Source organism: Dasypus novemcinctus, chromosome 10 (assembly GCF_030445035.2).
Source record: "Dasypus novemcinctus isolate mDasNov1 chromosome 10, mDasNov1.1.hap2, whole genome shotgun sequence".
Lineage (NCBI taxonomy): Eukaryota > Metazoa > Chordata > Mammalia > Cingulata > Dasypodidae > Dasypus > Dasypus novemcinctus.
Genome location: NC_080682.1, coordinates 6,465,041 through 6,484,552, shown reverse-complemented (window position 1 = coordinate 6,484,552; position 19,512 = coordinate 6,465,041). Strand labels below are relative to the sequence as shown.

The 19,512-nt window shown below is 62.0% G+C and overlaps 1 protein-coding gene across 1 annotated transcript in view; it reads left to right on the top strand.

Moving 5' to 3' along the window:
- Nucleotides 1-19,512, top strand: part of LRP5 (LDL receptor related protein 5) — a 124,813-nt gene that overhangs the window by 32,405 nt on the left and 72,896 nt on the right. The window contains exons 3-5 of the mRNA XM_058305069.1: nt 6,065-6,262; nt 7,719-7,915; nt 9,219-9,350. Of these exons, the coding sequence (XP_058161052.1) occupies nt 6,065-6,262; nt 7,719-7,915; nt 9,219-9,350 (527 nt within the window). The remainder of the gene's footprint in view (nt 1-6,064; nt 6,263-7,718; nt 7,916-9,218; nt 9,351-19,512) is intronic.

Here is a 19,512-nt window from a genome sequence, read left to right as displayed (position 1 = left end):
TGGGCGCTCCTGGCAGCCCTTCCACTGTGGGATGCCATCTGAGCCCTGAGGTAGGAGCGGGGCTCCCCGGTGTCTAGTCCTGGCTGCCACCAGCCACTGTGTCCCCTGGCGGTGCCCTGGCGGCACCCTGGCGGCCTGCTTGCCGGCCTCAGCGCGGGGCCCGTGTGCCCCGGATGCTGGGCTCATGCCCCAGGATGTGTGCTGGGTGGTGGGGACGCGGGCGGGACGGTGGCTGGGGCCGCGGTGGCCTTCCCGGGGCTGGGAGGTGAGGCCTGGTGCAGGAGCCGGCCGGGGCGGGTGTGGACGTAGCTCGAGGCTCAGGCCAGGGAGGAGGGCGCTGGGGCTGCACGGAGGCCGAGTGCCCGCACGGAGGCCAGGGTGCCCACAGGGAGGCCGGGGTGCCCGCACGGAGGCCGGGGTGCCCACAGGGAGGCCGCCCTCTGCGCGGCGCACTCGCCCCACGTCCTGGACTGGCTGCTGACGTGGTGGAGAGAACCGGGCCGCTGCGCCTGGGGTCTTCCGAAATCCGGTGTGCACGGGGGTGTGTGCGAGTGTGTCAGGGCCACCGAGTGTGGGGGTGTGAGGGTGTGCAGTTGTGTGCATGTGGGATTGTGTGTGCATGTGAGTGTGCCCACACACGGGGGCGGGGTGGGATTGATGTGCTCACATCTGTGTAGCACGCCAGGGGTCGGGTAGTTTGTTTGGCCCAGCCCAGGACCCCCCGACGTAACCTGCCCCCCACCTCCTGGAGTGCCTTGCGGGGCAGCCACCTTCTCTGGAGGTCACTGTCACCCCCTCGGAGCAGCTGAGCTGTGGGTGCCGGGCCGACCTTCTGGGCGTCCCCTGCGCTATGTGCCGGGCGGCCCCTGGTCCCCTCATCTCGGTGCCGCTCCGGGGCACCCCTGGGCGGGCGGCTGGGGTCTGCGGTCTCCCCAGAGGCCTGTCTGTCCGGCGGCGGCAGGGAGTCTGAGAAGAGCCACAGGCTGGAGCTGGAGGCCCCTGGCCCGGGCAGGCCCCACGGTCAGTGCTCAGCTTCACGTCAGGGCCCCCGTCCCTGTGGTCCTTGTGTCCCTTCTCCCCCCAACCACGGCCCTGCAGGCTGCGTCACCGCCCCGCTGTGCATTCAACCAGGGTTTGCAGACAGCTCCTGGGTGCTTCCCCTTTAGGTGCGGGAGATACAGCTGAGTGTCTGCCCTCGTGGCCCGACGGTGTCCTGGGGGAGAAGCTGGTACATGGAAGAGCAGGTGATCTGAGAGGGAAAGGGCTGCAGAGGGGAAGAGAGCAGGACCGGGGGACGAGGACGGGCGTCCCATTGTGGACCCGGAGCCTGGCGGGTCTCTCAGTGACTTTGGAGCAGAGACCAGTGGGTGTGAGGAAGAAGAGCTTTCCAGAGCAGGGGGACAGCAGGTGCCAAGGCCCTGAGGCCGCCTGTCTCCTTGTGCTGGCTGCTGGAGCAAGAAGAGGCACTGGGGCGGGGCGCAGGCTGGGAGGCTCGTTTAGGCGGCTGTCACTGGCAGTTGGCAGCGGGGACAGGGAGGTGGCCGGGTGGGGAGTGGGACGTGGTCAGCTTTGGGTTCTGTTTGGAAGTGGTACCAACTGGACGCGCTGCCACTCAGTGCATGGATTGACAGGGAAAGACGAGAGGCGAGGAGGGCGCGATGCTGCCCATGCCTCAGCGTGCCCATCCGTAGAGGTTGTGATGACATGACGTCAGGCAGAAGGTGCTGGCGCGTTCCCCGCACCTGTGAAGGGCTCAGTAAACGTTGCTGTTAGCGTATTCAGTCCCCCACCCGAAACCATTCCCCGCCTCTGCGGCGTTCCTGCCGCGCTGGCCAGGTTGGGAGGGGCTTGGCATTTTGCTGCCGAGTCTTCCCGCCGCCGCCCACCAGGCTGGCTCTGCACCACCGCTGGGCGCTGGCTTAAAGTAATCCCTTTACGCCCTTGCCTCTGAATCGCACCCTGGAAGTTCTGGCCAGGAGCCCGTGTCCCCCCCACCGCCCCTCCATTCAGTCCCCCTTCGGTGTGGTGCCCTGGGCAGGACTTTAGAGCCTGCAGCCTCCCCGCGCCGTCCCCTGCCCTGTCCCGCGTGTGACGGACAAGGGAGTGGAACCAGCCGCTGTTGTCTCTGCTTCTCAAATAGAAAGGGTGGTGTCCCCCGTGGCCCCAGAGCTCCTCGGCGAGCGCAGTCCAGGATCCTAGAGGCCGGCGGGCAGCACCCACACTCACGCCGCCGACCGTCTTGGGTGGGGCGCAGGGGTGCCAGTGGGAGCTCTGCGTCCGGGGAGCAGGACTGCGGAGGAGAGGCTTTTGTCTTCCCTCCTGGCCACCGGCCGGAGGGCGCAGGAGCGGCCTTGCCTTCCTCCCGTCCATGGGACTCCTGCCTCCTTCCGTGCCCCTTCCGTGACTCTGTCCCCCCAGGCTGAGGAAGTCCCTGGTCCGAGTGTCGACCGGCGCGGAATGGCCGTGAGCCCTGCCGCCCTCGGGAGGGGTTGGGCTTGGGCGAGGGGGGGCTTGCAGGCTCCAGGGGCGCCCCCGAGGCTGATCCAGCAGCGCAGGACGCCCAGGGCGAGCGTCCGGGGTGCCCGCGTGGCTGGCGGAGCGGGCTTTGGGCAGGGCCCTCTGGCCCCTTGGACCAGGGGCCAGGAGAAGAGGAGGCCGGCCCGGGGAGGCCTGGCTGGCCAGCCTGCCGTGGGGCCGCAGCGGCTCCTGGCCTCCACTGAGAGCTGGGGCGAAACCCAACCCCCTCTTCAAAACGCAGTGTCCCTTCCCTAAAATAACACAGCCGCAACCGCAGCCAGCCCGCCGCAGAAAGCCGGCGCTGCAGCGCTCTTCTTCGGAAGTTGATTTTCCTCCGTGGAATTTGGCTGGGCCCATGTTAGCGATGAAGGCTTTGCCAGAGCGTGTCCAAGCCAAGCGGTCTCTGCAAACTGACCGGCTTGCCAACTCCCCATTTAAGGAAACCAGCAGGCCCTGGTAGGAGACTCGGACGAAGGAATTTGGATTATGCTCCACGCGGAGGTCCCTGACCCTGCTCGTTTTCCGACCTTTTCCCTCAGCTGCGGGTGGCACGTTTGGGGAAGGCTAGTGCGGGTCACGCTGAGGTTTTTCTTTTCCTAACACCACCGTACCTGCGGGGGCGGGGGAGGGCTCTTCCCAGGCCGCTGGGGCGGGAGAGGCGCAGGGAGAGGAAGGCGGCCGGGACGAGGCGGCCAGATGGGCCATGCCACCCCCTGTGGGCTGCCAGGAAGGCACCCCCAGACCTTTGCCCTTCCCAGCAGTACCCGGACGGCTGGGCCCCAGTGCAGCCAGCAGGCCACATTCTGCCCCCTGGTGCTTGTGGGCCGAGACTGGCCAGCCTCCCTGGGCTCCCAGGGAATCTCAGGTCCACTCCCCATGGGGCGAGTTCTCCCAGGACGCACCTGAGCGAGGCCGTTGGCAGGGGTGTCCATGTGATGTGACCTCGCTCCTGGGGGCTGGTAAGAGGGGGTCTTGGTGATGGCTGCCCCGTGGGGAGGGGTGCATTTGTAGGAAGCCCAGACAGCTCTGTTCTTGTTGATCTCATCGCGGCCCCTGGGAGGGCAGGCGCTGGAGCCGGCTCAGAAACAGTGCCCCTCTGCGCAGTTGGCGGGGTCCGTGGAGGGGGGTGGTCCCTGGGCCCCCTGGCTCCTGTGGGCACAGGGCCCCTTGGGCAGCTTGTGTACCGTTTCCCATGCCCAGTGGACAGAGACCCCCACGGGCGTGTGGGCTTGTGTGTCCCCGTACCCTGTCCCCGACAGCCGTGCAGGTACCTGGTGACGTCAGCTCAGGATTGCTGAAATGGGGTGACGTTTCACACCTGAGAGGACCAGGCAGGAGCCGCCGAGGGGGGCTGCCCCAGGTGCACTGGGTCGGGGTTTCCTGCGGGGACCCCAGGGCAGACCCTCCCCACGAGGTGGCTCCTGGGGGCGGGGCTCCAGGGCTGGCCCCGTTGCCCGCCGTGAACCCCTGCCCCTCTCTAAGCTGTCACTGTGGCCGAGGGTACTGGGCTTTGCCGATGGGCCAGGCCGGGCTCTCGTGCCCGCCTCTGGGGGAAGGGAGTTGGGGCGGTGGCCGAGAGGCATGCAGGGCTCTGTGGTCCCCTGATGAGCTGGCAGTGCCACTCCAAGGTGCGCCTCCAAAGGACCGAGAGCAGGGTCTTGGACAGGTGTTGCCATCAGCGTTCCCGCAGCATTATTCTCCGTGCCAAAAGGTGGGAGCAACGCACCTGTTCCTCAGCAGGTACCCAGGGGAAGCAAATGGAATATTATTTGGCCACAGAACAATGATGTTCTGACATGGGCTCAACACAAGCCTGAAAGGCGTCGTATTCTGTGCAATAAGCCAGGAGCAAAAGGACAAACCCTGCTTCCACTCCTGTGAGATACCTGGGATATGCAAATTCACAGGTGCAGAAAGCAGAGGGGAGGTTCCCCGGGGGCTTGGGGAAGGGCAGATGGGAGTGATTGCTTAATGGGGACAGAGTTTCTGTTTGGGGTGATGGAAAGTTTGGAAATAGAGAGTGGAGATGGTTGTACTACCTTATGAGTAATGCCACTGACTTGTACTCTTAAAAATGGTTAAAATGAATAAATAAAAAATCAATATTTAAAAAAAAAGGTTAAAATGGCAAATTTTATGTTACATACACTTTGCCACAATTTCAAAACAATTCCAGGCTCCACCACACTACCCTGCAGAGAAGGAAGCCAGGGAGATAAAAAGAAGGTGAGTGCGCTGTCTTCAGTGTCGTGGCTCATCCATGGGGAGCCGGGCCGCCTGCGCTCCTGTCCTCCTGCAGGGTGCTTCTCCGCAGCCTCCAAGCCCGCACGCCCGGCGGCATCTCGCCCCGTGGAAGCTGGAGAAGGGACCTGCTGTCGAGCGGCCCTCTCCTTGGTTTGTCTTGGTTTGTTGGAGGGAGATCAGAGAAGCTTCTGGGTTTGTGCTGGTGTCTCAAGGCCATGGGTTCCTCGGTTCTTGTTGAGAACTTGCGTGTGTGGATAAGCAGAGACCCATCGCCCACACCCCACCACCCAGGGAGGACTGCGCTTATCTCGGCACACTCCTACCTACATGCTTTTAGTTGCCTGTCTGAGGTTTGTTGGCAGTGTTTTCATTGTAGCCCCAAAACAGAAATAACCCAAATGTCCAACAGGGCATGTATTAGTCAGCCAAAGGGGTGCTGAAGCAAAATACCAGAAATCATTTGGCTTTTACAAAGGGTATTTATTTGGGTTAGGAGCTTACAGCTACCAGGCCATAAAGCATAAATTACGTCCCTCACCTAAGTCTTTTGCCACGTGTTGGAGCAAGACGGCTGCCGACGCCTGTGAGGGTTCAGGCTTCCTGGGTTCCTCTCTTCCCAGGGCTTGCTTCTCTCTGGGCTCAGGGTTCCTCTCTTCCCAGGGCTTGCTTCTCTTTCCTCACAACCAAGCTCCTCTGTGTGCTTACTTCCTGGGGCTCCAGCTCAAGACTCCAGCATTAGAACTCCAACAGCAAAACTCCAACTTCAAAAGCTCCAACTCTGTCCTCTGCCTTTTATCTGTGAGTCCCCATCCACCAAGGGGCGGGGACTCAACGCTTTAGTGACGTGGCCCAATCAAAGCCCTCATCATAACTTAATCACGCCCAGGTACAGACCAGTTTACAAACATAATCCGATACCTATTTTTGGAATTTCTCAGTATATCAAACTGCTACAGGGCATTTAGATAATCTGTTTAAATAATTTATGGTACAGTATATACTCTACTGCCATTAAAAGAATGAGGGAGATTTTTATTAGGACAAAGGGAGGTATCCAGGATATATTAAGTGATAACAAGTTAGAAACAGCATATTGGGATTGCCTAACTCTGTTTGACAAATTACATAGTATTGCTAAATGCTTAGGGAAACAAACCCCCAAAACAGGAACCCCAGCCCGGCGTCTCGGTTCTCTCTGATGGGTGGGATGGGGACGGGTTCCTGGTTCTCTCTCTCGCGTCTGGTTTGGGTAACAGTAAACAGACCCCCGGCAGGCCAAGCTGACCCCGCCCATCCTCGTTAGGTACATGTACTGGACGGACTGGGGGGAGACGCCCCGGATCGAGCGGGCGGGCATGGACGGCAGCACCCGCAAGATCGTCGTGGACTCGGACATCTACTGGCCCAACGGGCTGACCATCGACCTGGAGGAGCAGAAGCTGTACTGGGCCGACGCCAAGCTCAGCTTCATCCACCGCGCCAACCTGGACGGCTCCTTCCGGTGGGTGTTGCCGGGCGGCCCCTCTCCCCCCACCGCTCTCGCTGCACCCCGGTCGCCTCGGGGCCCCTCCCTCGGGCAGGCCGCCTCGGGCCTCGCAGGCACCCCTTTATAAAGCAGCTCCACCGCCTCTCACCCGAAGCCCCCGGGGCCTGATTCAGAACTGAGAGCAGGGCGGTGCACAGACCACCCCGGCTGTCCCACCTGGGGGTCTGGGGCAGCAGCTGCGATCTGAACATTTCTGTGGCAAAATGCAGTTTATTTGTTTTAAGTGGGGTTGAGAAGACAGCATGGCCTCCCGGCCGCACAGATCAGGTTTTTCAGGTACAAAAAGGTTTTTTTCAGGTACACAAAACCTTTTTCAGGTTTGAGCTGTTTGGATTTCAGAATTTCAGGTAAGGGACTGTGCTCCAGCGCAGCCTCGTCTCTCCCCTGAACTGGGGGTCCAGCAAGGGCTCAGTGCCAGGAAGCGCTCACCAAAGGCTGCTGTGCCCAGGAGGCGGCAGGGGGCGTGGCCAGAGGGAAGGGGGCACCCCGCTGTTCCGTCCTGGGATGCAGGCGAGGGTGGGCAGGCCTGCGGGCCCAAAGCTGCCAAGGCTGCCGCCGGCCGAGGAAATGCCCAGGCCTCTGGCTGCTGTGACCTGCAAGGGGCAGCGCCGGCAGGACACAGCACAACAGAGCCGGTGTCCAGGTTTCCTTTATTCAGTGCGCTCCCGTGAGCGCTTACTCTCTGCTAGAAGCTGACTGGGGGCCTGGGACGCAATGCGCACCCCGAGCCTCAGCCCCCGTCTCGGAGCGTTGACGTGTGTGCGGATTAAGCAAATGCCCACACGTGCTGCCAGTCGTGTAAGATGACGCTCCATCGGCCGGCATCCGCTGTCTCATGAAGAATGAGTTTTCACTTGCTGGACCTCGCCAGTGGTTAGGAAAGCTTTTTCTTGCCTGGGTGCCAAGTTTGATTCACTCAGGAAGTGGACGTTTCGGGCGTTATGAGAACAAGCAAGTGCATCAGGCCGGTGGACGGCTGGGGGCAGGGGGCAGTGTGCCGTCGGCTTTGTGCCCAGGTGTGGCTTCTTCCTGTGGGGTGCTTTGCCAGAAGCCCCAACCCTCGGGGCAGGGTGGACGGGGGGATGTGGGCCTGCAGCCCTACTGTTTGTGAGTGGTCCCGGGACCCCCTTGTCACCGTCACGGGCAGTTGGAGGTCAGCTGTGTTTGCAGGGTGCCCGCACGTGCTACACCAGGCCTCGGGGGACGTTGGTGAGGGTGTGGGGCTCCCAGGGCCGTCACCCCATCTCACTCAATGCTTCCGCAGCTGCTTCTGTCCACTTTAGTGCCAGCTGGTCAGCAGGGCACCTGGGTGGCTCTCAGAGCTGGCTGTGCACCGGGAACTGGGCTCTGGGCCGTGGGGTGCTCAGAGCCCCCTGATGCCGGCTTCTCGCTCCGGCTTCCCCCCTCGCAGGCAGAAGGTGGTGGAGGGCAGCCTGACGCACCCGTTCGCCCTGACGCTGTCCGGGGACACGCTCTACTGGACGGACTGGCAGACGCGCTCCATCCATGCCTGCAATAAGAGGACTGGCGAGAAGAGGAAGGAGGTCCTCGGCGCCCTCTACTCGCCCATGGACATCCAAGTGCTCAGCCAGGAGCGGCAGCCTTACCGTGAGTGCGCCCACCGCCCGCGCCCCGCCCGCGGCTCCCGGCCGCCCCGCGCTGCTGCTGCCCCGGGTCGGCACGTGCCCTCCGAGCCCTCCCCGGGCAGGAGCGCCCAGCCCTGGGCACCGGCCAGGGCCTCTTTCCCCACTGCAGGAGCCCAGGGTGGGGGGCCGGGGGGCGACTCGTACAGTGGAGGAGCAAAGGGGGTGCATGCTAGAGTGGAGGGGCAGGTTGGCAGGGCGGGCGGGGGACAGTCCTCCTCTGCCGAGCCGGCAGGGGCGCTCCCGGGCAGGGTCCCCGCGCCCCAGCGCTCCCCAGGGGAGGCAGTGGGAGTCCCAGGGAAGGCAGAGCAACTTGGGTATTCACTGGTGAGAAGTGGGCTCCAAGTCAGGGGCCCCCAGCCAAGGGGCCTGCAGGTCCTGGTGGGGTCCCTGTTGGTGAGAGGCTCAAAACACGGCACTCCAGGGCCTCTGTGGCAGGCGTTGGCTGGGCCGGGGCCCTGGGCTCACCCGCTTCCTTGGGGACAGGGAATGGGCGTTTCCGGCCACGCATTGATAGAAGTTTGAACTTTGAATTTAGGGGCGAGGGCCCAGGGCTGACCGCGGGGGAGGTGGGCTCAGCCCACCGGCGTGAGTGCAGGAGTGGGTGGCTTAGCAGGGTGGAAGCACCACCCCCCCGCCAGGTTCTGCTCCTGATAGCAGTTGGGTGTGGTAGCACCCCGCCTTGCCTGGGGTGCAGTGAGCTGCCAGCATCTGACCCATGTAGTTGCACATGGGTCATGAGTGTTTGGGGAAATGAAAATCTTGCTGGCCCCCTGGGAGTCTCAACCCGGCACCCCCCGTCATCAGGACCTGTCGAGAGCCTGCAGGGCTCGGTCGTGCCACAGAGACAAGGCTGGCTACTGCTCCAGACGCCCCGGCCTTACCACTCCGGGAGTGCCGAGACCCTGCTGGGGTGGGGGAGCTCATGGGCGGGCTTCCCAGAGGAGGTGTCCCTCCAGGGTCCTTGAGGGAGAACAGGGTTTGCTTGTTCTAGAGTTTGGGAGTATGGGGTGGGGAAGACGCCCATTCCAGGCAGGACAGTTTTGGAGAAGTTGTACACCAGCTGGCGAGGCCCAGTGGGCCTGAGACAGGACGGGCATGTGGCTGGTGGGACAGGGCCCTGGTGCCAAGAGAGGCGGGCGTTTGGGCACAGGGACACACACGGGCGGGATGCTGGACCAGGAGTGGGTGGCGGGAGGCAGGCGGCGGTGGTGGCGGTCGCAGGCCCTGTTCCGGAACATTCTCTCACGCCACCCTGGCTTCCGCAGTCCACACGCAGTGCGAGGAGGACAACGGCGGCTGCTCCCACCTGTGCTTGCTGTCCCCGCGGGAGCCTTTCTACGCGTGCGCCTGCCCCACGGGCGTGCAGCTCCAGGGCGACGGCAGGACGTGTAAGGCAGGTAAGGTGGGACTCGGGCTGGGGGGGGCCTGGCCGAGTGGGGGCCCCTAAAAGGAGTGCCGAAGCTGTTGGGGAGCCCCGCGTGGTCAGCGGAGGCTTTGAGGAGCGGGGGCCCTGCCACTGGACGGCGGGTGGTCCTGGGCACTGTACCCGCCCCCTCCCCTTCGCACGGTGACGTCCCCCTGGACGGGCGTGCAGCCACGTGCTGGGCGTAAATGCGTGCTGTTACTGATGATTGCACAAAAGCTGTTTTCACTGTGAAAAAGACCAGCAGCATCAGAGGACACCGAAACGAGCAGTGCCCCGACATCCTCCCTGACGGACGCATCTTCCTCTTCTGCCCCTTTCCCGTCCTGGCGCGGGGTGCCCGGTGGCCAGCCTCGCCGGCTGCGTGCTTTGGTGTCGTCAACTGCTCTTCTGCTTTTCCAAGAGCGCTTTCCACGTTGATCCGGAGTTTAAGATCATTTTTACCCTTGTCTCCCTTTCCTGTTGAGCGCTCGCGCCACGATGACGCCCTGGGGCGTTTAGATTGCCTGCGTGTTCTTTCACGAGAATTTTCTTCTGGACTCGTGGAGTTAAGCGGATTTCCCTCTCCCCCCCGCCACACATGCTTTTTTGGCAGAAAGAGTGGGCTTCCGCTCTTTCCACTTTTTCCTCTCTTCCCCTTAACTTCGGGCGCTGGCTGCTTACGGACTCTCACTGTGTACCGAGCGTCACCCTGTCCTCTGTGCCTGGGCGTCTTCATCTCCGGGTGTCAGGTTTGGGGCCGGCCCTCCTGGGAAGTGCGCCTGCAGGGTGTGGCCTGTCCTCAGGGGGTGCTGGCCCCCCGGCAGGGGTGCTGTCTGTCTCTGATACTGGCTGTAAGAGCCCTGTGGAAGCAGCTGTCCCTGGAAGGGGTCCTTCCTGTTTTCTGGAGTGTGACGGGGCCGGGCCGGGGACACCAGGGTGGGGGTCGGAAAGGGAGGCAGGGCTGCAGGCACGGGGGCCCTGGCCGGTGCGTTCCCTGGGGTGGGAGTTCCCGCTGCGGGCTCACAAGCGAGCGGCGCCCTGGAAGCACGCCCAGCGCCCCTGCCTGGGAGAGGCGTTTCCTTCCTCTGCCCACGGGCTGCTGGCATGAGGGGTCCTGACTCCCCGACTCCTGGGGGCGCATGAGGTCCCATCTGCGAGGGTGTTTCGCTACCCCTCTGCTCTCACGGGACCGCGGTCTGTACTCAGGCCAGGTCGCGGGGTCTGGCTCTGCTCCCTGGCAGGGCTGTGCTTGGGCGAGGGGGTTCCCAGCTCTGCGTTCGCTCCTCCTCATTCCCCAAACGGGGCATATTTTTATTCTTCTAATGAGTTTTCAAAACTCTTTTATTTTGAAATAATTGCCAACTTATAGAAAAGTTGCAGAAACAAACTAGAACAATACATAGTAGAACTCCAGCGTGTCCGCTATTCCGATACCCAGGTTTACCAGCTATTAGCTTTGTGTCCCATTTGTTACATCATTCTGTCTGTCCCTCTGTCCCCCTATTTCCTAAGCATTGCACATTGCGGCCAGCACATCGAAATGAAGACGGCCATTCACGGGAGTGGCTGGCTGCGTGCTGGCCCTGCAGGGGACCGTCGCGGAGTCTCCCCCAGGGCCTTACTTTCCCATGTGACCGCGGACGTCCTGTGTGGCCGGGAAAGCGTCGAGAGGACACACCACTCTCTGAGATGAGAACCAGGGACGGGGCCAGCCCAGCCTCACAGCTCTCGGAAAGGGGGCACCAGCTACCCCGAGCAGGAGTTTGTCTTAGAAACCACCCTGTGTCGCTTTCATTCATTCACTCACCCATTTGTTCATTCATCCAAAAGGTACTCACTGAGTACCTCCTGCATGCCAGCCGCTGTTCCTCGGCGCGGGGGACCCCACAGTGAGCAACCCTCCTGGAGCTGACGTTACAGGGCTGGGGCGGGTGGGGAAGTCGGGTGGTACACGCCAACAATCGCTCAGTGTCTAGAAAGGGCGAGCGTCTTGGAGCCCAGCTCCTCGGCCCCTCCGCCACGTGCCGTCCACTGACCTCGGAGGTGCTGCTGAGAAAGGCCGGCCCGGGGCCAGGGGTCCAGACGAGTGCCCCGGCCAAGGCTCTAAGCAGATGCAGGGTTTTACACCCTCGAGGAGCTGCGACTTGCAGGGTTAGAGCGACTACTTGTTTTACTGATATGAAAACAGGGCCTAAGGAATTTACCCGGGGTCAACACAGCAGATGGGAGAGAAGGTTCTAGAAGGTAAGCCGTGCAGGCTCCTGGAGCTCATCCCGGCACTGCTGCCTCTGGCCGGGAGAGAGTCGAGCTGATTGCTGATGCCCTGTGCTTGGTCCTGGCTGGGCAGGGTCCTGGGCCTCCTGCCCTGAATTCCAGCATGTTCTGCAGGGTGTCCATTTGGACCCTGGCAGGGAAGAAATATGCCATCAGGGGCTTTCCACGGCCGTGTGGCGGAGGTGGGAGGCAAAGGGTCATCAGAGCCAGGCCTCAAGGGTGGAGAGGAGGAAGCGGTGCCAGCCCGTGGGGGCAGGTACTTTAAAAAGAAAACCTCATCCCGGCAAATTTGAAAATGACGGGGCATGTGCATTCCAGAACCTTCTCAAATAGTCACACGTGCCGGGAGCCGAGAACAAAGCCTTGCAGGAGCCCCGCCTGCTCCCCTGCCCCTCACGTTCTAGTGGGGGGCAGTGCCAGGCAGGAAGCGAGCGGGCGAGTTACTAAGGCCATTGCAGGTTTGCATAGAGTGACAGCAGATGCAGGCCAGGGGCTGAGATGGAGAGGGGTGCGGCAGAGGTCGCAGGGGCGCATTCCCTGGGAAGGAAAGGTTGGGAGGTTCTCCAAGGAGCCGCCATTTAAGCTGAGACCCAGAGGCTAAGAAGGAAGAGAACAAAATTGTAGTGAACACCCTTCCAGTGAGAAGGAACAGCACGCACGGTGGCCCCGAGGCAGGGGCGAGCTTCTCACGGCATGAGAAACCTAGAAACATCTTAGCAATTCAAGGGTGTGCTACCAAGATGGCTTTCTGGAAAACTGAGTTGGTTCTAGGTTATCTTTCGGTATTTGTTCATGCAGAGGGATATGGGGTGAGTGAGAAAGGGATTTTGTCCTTTAGGAACTTTCACCGTGTTTGGGGGGTGAGGCGTGGTCCCACTTGACTCCTATGGCGCGGCAGAGGTGGGCTTCAGATTTCACAGAGAAGGACCATGCTGTTTTAGGAAGCGGATCTCCCGTCCTCCGCGTTTCGTTCCTTTTATGTTTTATTGAAAGGCCTCCGTGCCGCCACCCGAGTGCCCCAGCCGTTTTCCTTCCTCTTGGTCTCCAGCCTGTGGGGTCTGTGTGTGCCTGTGGTTTTGTACCTTGACGGACGTAACTTACCTGTGGAGTGTGGCTTTGGCTGCTCATCGTGTGCTGGGGTATGGATGGAGGGAACGAGTGGCGATGCAAGAGCTAAGCGATGGGAGGGCAGTGCTCAGCCCCGCTGGGCGTCGCCACCGAAGGCCTGGTGGACGACCCGGGGTCAGGAAGGGCTGGCAGCACTGGGAGGCCTTCCAGGGCTGGGTGTGGGGTGGGAGGGCCCAGGAGGCCCTAGGGTTGCTTTTTGACCCCCTGGACCTGGAAGGAAAGGGCGAGGGCCCGTGCGCCAGGCGAGGAAGGAACAGCGGCCTCACGTTCCAGACTCGGGTGGTCCTGCTAGAGGGAAGGCCTGCAGGGTAGAAGGACATGCAGGTAACGGGGGGAAAAAAAGCATCCCAGCTGTGTGACCTTTGGATGATGCCTTGGCCTCTCTGTGCTGCTGTGTCCTCATCTGTAAAAAGTAGAGGATAGAAGGACCCACCCAGAGCTTGAGATGCATTGATGCTAGGAGCATCATTTGCCCGAACGGAGCCGAGGCTGGGGTGCTGTCAAGGGGAGCTGGGTGGCCGTGAAGGGCCGTCCTCCGCATGTGGCCAGATGGGCTCTCCCGGCGTGGGGTGGGAGGGGTGGCATTCCTTCCTGGGGGAGGAAGGCTGACCTGGGATGAGGTGGGCCTGGGGTTGCTCGGGCTTGAGTGACCAGTACAAGGTCCTCGGCGCTGCCCAGACCCACCGATGGGAGTCTCCCCGGGAAGGGACCGAATCGAGCGGCTGTGGTTCCGCAGCTGCGCATGCGCCCGAGGGAGCCGGTGTGTGGCCAGAGCCTCGGGCACCACCCGCGGATCCCTGGGCCTCCCCCGTGGGCACCGGGCACTTGATGCCTCACGGAGCTGGCTGCACAAAGGCGTTTTGGGGACGTGAATCCTGTTTCGCCCCTGATTTTGAGCAAACGAGCGCCACCTCTGTGAGCGGCCGATGTCTTCCCCAAGAAAGAGGCTGAGCTGGCTGGTGGCAATGTGGGGATCCCCATGCACGGCTGGGGTGGCCTTCCCAGGGGCGCAGGCGTCCCCCAAGACGGGGGAGGCGTCCTGGTCACGGCGAGCTCCAGGCCGGGCTCTCGTCATTTGTAAAATGGGGAGCATGAATGAACCCCTTTTGTGTAGTTGGGGGATCGATGGTGTGGCCACCTGCAAAGTGACCCCTGTCCTTCCTGCCCGGCACCCCGTTCTGCCTCTTCCCCTTTGGGCTCCAGAGCGCTGCAGGCCCCAGAGTCCCTTGGAGCCCCTGGCGTGTCCTCTCCTGTCGTGGGGAGGCGGCAGCGTCCGTCGCACAGCGTCTCCCGACCCTGGCCCCATCCCAGAGCAGTTCCCAGGAGGCCCCAGAAGTTCTTAGACCAGGAAGGAGGTGGCAGTGGATGGCGCCTCCCGCCCAGCGCTGAGACCCCGGGGGTGGCCGCTTTGCTGCCCTTTGACCTGAGATGGAGAGCACAGAGCGCGCCCTTCCCGGCCAGGCTGCGCCCCCGGCCCTGCGGCTTGGGCCTCCCAGCCTGGGCTGGGCTGGGGCGCCTGCCTGCTCCCTCCTCGGCCCCTGCCCAGCCCCCCCTCACAGTTCTCCCCAGCAGTGGACGGAGGCGCTCGGCCGGCTTGGGTTTCCCCCACGTTTTTCCAATTATGTGGAATGTGCTAAAAACAGCAGTCGCGGGGCCTCGCCTGGGAGCGCGGCCGCCGGGACCGGCCCATCGGGCAGCCGGCCACCTCCCAGCCCCCGGCCCTCTCAGGTCCGCTCTTTCTGGAAACGCCCCGCGGTTTCGATGTCTGTCCCCCTATCAGGCAGGACCTCGGTCCTCATCGCCGGGGGGCTTTTGCGGCGACGCGCCCTCCTGCCTCGCCAGGCCCCAAGCGTGCAGCCCCCGGTTCCTCGAGGGACGGGCCATCCCCTCTGCCCTGCCATCCCCAGGTGAGGCCGTGCCCGAGCGCCAGGGCGGGCGACTGGCGCGGAGCGTGTGCTCCACGGGGCCGCCCTCGCCGGGAAGCAGCTTCACTGGATGTCACCAGCGACAGGACACAAAAAGGAGTGGTGGGCACAGAGGGCTGAGGGCGGCCAGGGGGCAGCGGACCCCGTCGGGGCTGCCGGCAGACTGACAGCTGGGGCCGCCCAGCTCCAAGCCCCTCGCGTCCCTGTGTCTGTCTGGGTGGTGTAGCCGTGTCAGCGGCGCGGCCCTCGTTGGCGAGGGCTGGGAATGCCGGGTGCTTTTGTTCCCACATCACTCTTGTCCTGTCACTTATCGGGGAAGTAGGTCAAAGGGAAGGAAGGGGAGGCGCTCACGGGGTGCGCCCGCCCGGCCTTGGGAGACGCCGGCTTTGCCAGCAGAAAGCAGTGGCCGTTCTCAGCCGGTGGCCGTGCATTTGTAAGAGCAAGAAAACCAGGCCCGTGCCCCGGGAAGCGGAGCCCCGAGCCCAAGCGCTGAGAGCTAAGAGTCACCGGGGTGTCACCGGCAGACGATGGAACGCGTCAGTTTTAGGCACGCGTTTTGATTGGCGTCAACAGCTGCTCGCATGTGCGTAACCACCGCCCCAGTCCTGATGTAGAGCCTCGCCACCCACCCAGAACGTTCCCTGGTGCCTCTTTCAAGTCCGCGTCCCCCTCCTCCCTGCAGAGGCAGCGCTGCCCTGACTTGTCGCTGCAGATCCGCTCTGCCCGTTCCTGAACGCCCTAGAAGGGACCCACGCGGCGCGGGCCGTTTCGCTCTTGGCCTGAACGCCAGCTTTGGGACCTAATGACCTAAAAGTCAGTGGGGGGACCTACCACATTCTTAGAAAACCACTGTCCCGGTTTGGGGGACAAATCCAGGCGGCCGCCACCTGGGGCTGGGGAGCTCTGCGGGTGCCCTCTGTCCGCTGGCTGCAGTTAGGGTCTGGTGCCCCCTCCCCCCGTGGGCCTTGTCCCCCCAACCCCAGCTGGTTGGGGTCCCCCTCCTGCTGTGCCCAATGCCCAGCTCCAGCTCCCCTTTGTCGTGTCCAGATTTCGTGGGAGGGCCGCGCCTCCTGGTGCAGGGGTGCCACACCCTCTGCGGCGCTGCCCCACCGCCCTCCCCGGGCCCCGTGATGCTGCAGGCTCCCTGCCTGGGTTCCACGACGGCCCCTGGGCCTCTGCCCTACCAGCCACGGGCTCCGGGGTGATGAGAGGCCCGGCCGGTGCTGGGCTGGGCCACCCGCCCGTCACCAGAGCCCGGTGGCTCCAGGCTCCATTGCCAGCCTCTCCCCTTTTCCCACCTCTCCCTGCTCCAGTCGAGACAGGTGGACCTTTCCAGACGGCCCTCTGCCTGGCGGCCTCCCCGCTCTGGCCGCGCCATGCGGGCGGCCTCCATACAGAGCCCCAGCGCAGGCCCTGGGCTTCCCAGGCGCCTTCCCTGCCCCTGAGAGCCGAGCAGGTGTGTTGTCCACCCCGCCTCCAGATGGCCTTCTGGCTGCTTCCTCCTCCTGCCGCCCGCGGCCACTCGCCGCCCTCGGGACGTTTGCCACGGCGAGGGCCGTGGGCCGTGGCGCAGTTGGGAGCCATCGCTGGGTCGCGGGCCCTGCCCTTGTCTCCTTGCCGTGCCCTGGACACTGTTCTGGCCTCGGCTCTGCTGTGTGGCCGTGACTCTGAGCAACTGTGGCCCCTCGGGTCTCTTGGTGCCAAGGGCTTAGAATTGCAGGAGAAAAGTCTCAAAGGGTCATTATTGGGACGTATGAGAAGCTGGAATATAGACCGCCTGCTCCGTATCAACGTGGAAGCTCTTGAACTCGGTAAACTGCACTGCGGAGTTGCGCTAACCACTGGCCAGCACTGCCTCTTCCGGGAGCAGCTGCTCGGCGGTCATCCTGAGGGCTGCGGGGGGGGGGTAGATGAGGAGGGCCATGGGGGCGGTGCCACGTAGGAATGGGAGGGCGGTGGGGGGCGCCACCTGGGGCTGTGAGGGGAGGGGCCGGGCGCACGGTCTGGAGCCGCCGGCGCACTGGCCGCCCCTGGCCCTGGCCAGGGCAGTGACACCCCGTTCTGGAGCTGAAGATGGAAGCCCAGATTCCAGGTGGGGGCACCCGGCCGGGAGCTCCTGAGGGCGTCGGCGCCTGCTGGCGACTCGGGGCGCGTGGGGGCGGGCCGGGCAGCTGCTGGACCCGACCACTTCCTCTGCCCCGTGACCCTGCGGCCGCCGGCTGCGGCTATCCCCGGGCCGGGGTGACGGGCTGCGGTCTCGGGGTCGTCCAACCACTTCCCCCAGGGGGCACTGGAGAAACGGAATCAATCCTGGAAAACAAATCAGCCCGGCCGCCCGCCTGCCGTGAGGCTGCCCGGCCGGCTGCTGACGGCCTCGGAAACTGCCGAGTGGGCGGCCGCCTGTGCCGTGGCCCTGCCCTGCCCATGCGCCCCCAGGCCCGTGGTGGCCGACGGAGACCCCCGGGCGGGCAGCGGGGCTCGGGGCGGGTGCCGGGAGGTGGGCGAAAGCGTTGGGGTTCTCGGCTCTGCGCAGCCCTGGGCTCTGAGCCTCCGGGCGGGCTCCTTCCCGGGCTGGCTAGTGGCCTCAGAGCCCCCGCGGGGTCCGCAGGTCAGCGGGGCAGAGTGGCGAGGCCCGTTCTGTCCGTTGGCATGACCGGGCCCTGCCGTGGACCGCCGCGGTTTGGCCGGCCCGCGCCTGGCCCGTGCCGGTACTTTCCTCGTCGTGAAATAAGCCCTTCTCCCCGCGTCGGGGCAGTTGGGAATGGGCCTTGGTGAGCTCCGGTTCCTTCCCGCTTGGGGACCCCCTGCTGTGTCTCCTCCTGGGCTCTGCTGGGGACACAGAGGTCCCCTGGCTGCCTTGCGGTGGCCCTGCTGTTCCTGGGGCTAGAAATGGTGTTTTTCTGTCCCCTCCTCCCCATCCACATGGCTCGACACCTGGGAGCTAAATCACGTGCCCGTGGCCCCGCGTTGGCCGCTCGGTGCAGCGGTAAGTGCTTGACTTCCCCGCGGCGCCCAAGGAAGCAAGCCCTGTCCCCAGGGCCCCTCGCCTGGCTCCCCGCCTGGGCTGCTCGGCCTCTTGCGTTTTAAGTTTTGTTTATGTCTCGTTTATAAAGTAGCACTTAGGGTCACTGTTGAAAAGCAAACATCCTAAAAAAGAATGAAGAAAACAGAAACCAACCGTGACTTTTTCTTTGCCACGCAGAGAGAGCCGCTTTGAACGTTTGTCTTCTACGCATCTATTCAAATGTATCTGCATGTGTTTTGCTCACATGACGTGTGCCACTGTGCATCTGAGTTTTCCCACTTAGCATGTCACGAGCGTTTCCCACGTCAGCGCCTCTCCGGGGGGTGGTGTTTCCTGCCTTCCTAGCGGCCTGCACCGGAACAGCTTCATTTCCTTAGGCGCCTTTGTACTGTGGCACTTTCACGCTGTTTCCAGGTTCTTTTCTTTGGGTTGGAGTTGTCGCTGCTTTGAGGAAATCCGTGGCATCTGTCTGTGGACATCAGTCCGTCTGTGTGTCTAGCTGCTTCTTTGGGATGATTTCTCAGAAGCGAGAGGACGGGCCCCAGGGGTCCCCAGCCTGGGTCCACGTTGCCGCCCCCGCCCTGGCGATGATCTCCCCCGGCTGCAGGGGTCATGCCCGCGCTGAGCAGGCCTGGGCCACTGCTCCTGATGGCATATGTGTGTCACCAGCAAGTTACCTCTCTTCCATGTTTATTGGCAGTTTGTACCTTCGTTTCTTGTCATTTGTGTTCATGGCCTGTGCTCATTCATCACTGGGGCTTGGGGGTTTTCTTATTGGCTTCTTTGTCTTTTTTGGTAACTTTTTTTTTTCCTTTAAAAAAATCATTTATGTCAGTCATATATAAACATACATAAACAATAAGTGTGTAGTGATAGTTGTGAACTTACAAAACAAACTTCCTATCTTCACACACCATACCTCACCCTACCTCCAGTACCTTGCATTGTTGTGAAACATATTTAACTAATGATGAAAGAGCATCCTAGAAGTATTACTACTAACCAAACCTACCCTACTATTATTTTTAAAATATATTTTCATGACAGGAATTGGGTAAACTTAAAAAACAATTATGCACATGTGCAAAATTCCCTTACAATACCCCTCTTATCAACACACCATGCCACGGCGGAACATTTGTTACACATTATGAGGTATCATCAGATTACTACTAGGTCCATAGCATACTTTTTTTTAAATTTTCATTTTTAATTTATTTATTCCCCCCCCTTGCGCCTTGCTTGCTGTCTGCTCTCTGTGTCCATTCACTGCACATTCTTGTGTGTCTGCTTGTCTCCCTTTGTTGCATCGTCTTGCTGTGCCGGCTCTCTGCAGGCATGGGCCATCAGCTCTCCACAGGTGTGGGCCAGCTTACCTTCACAAGGAGGCCCTGGGAGGCGAACATAGGGCCTCCCATATGATAGACGGGAGCCCAATCGATTGAGCCACAGCTGCTTTCCTGTAGCGTAATTTTGGCATATTTTTTCCATATTCCCCCATTATCAACACAGTACATCTTTGGCATAGATATACTCCTGTTAGCCACTGTCCATTGGTCTCTTCAGTTGTATTTTTCCCATGCTTTTCCACATTCCCACCACCCTGCAATAGTGATGTACATCTGCTCTAGCTCACAAAAGACACTCTTGCATCTGTACCACCAACCACAGTTCTCATCCACCTCTGGGTTTACTGTGCTAGTCAATACCTAGGTCATTCTCTAGCTTTCTGCCACTTGGCATTTACACCACTAGACTACCATTTTCAGCCACGTTCCCATTTATAAACCAGCTGTTACTCA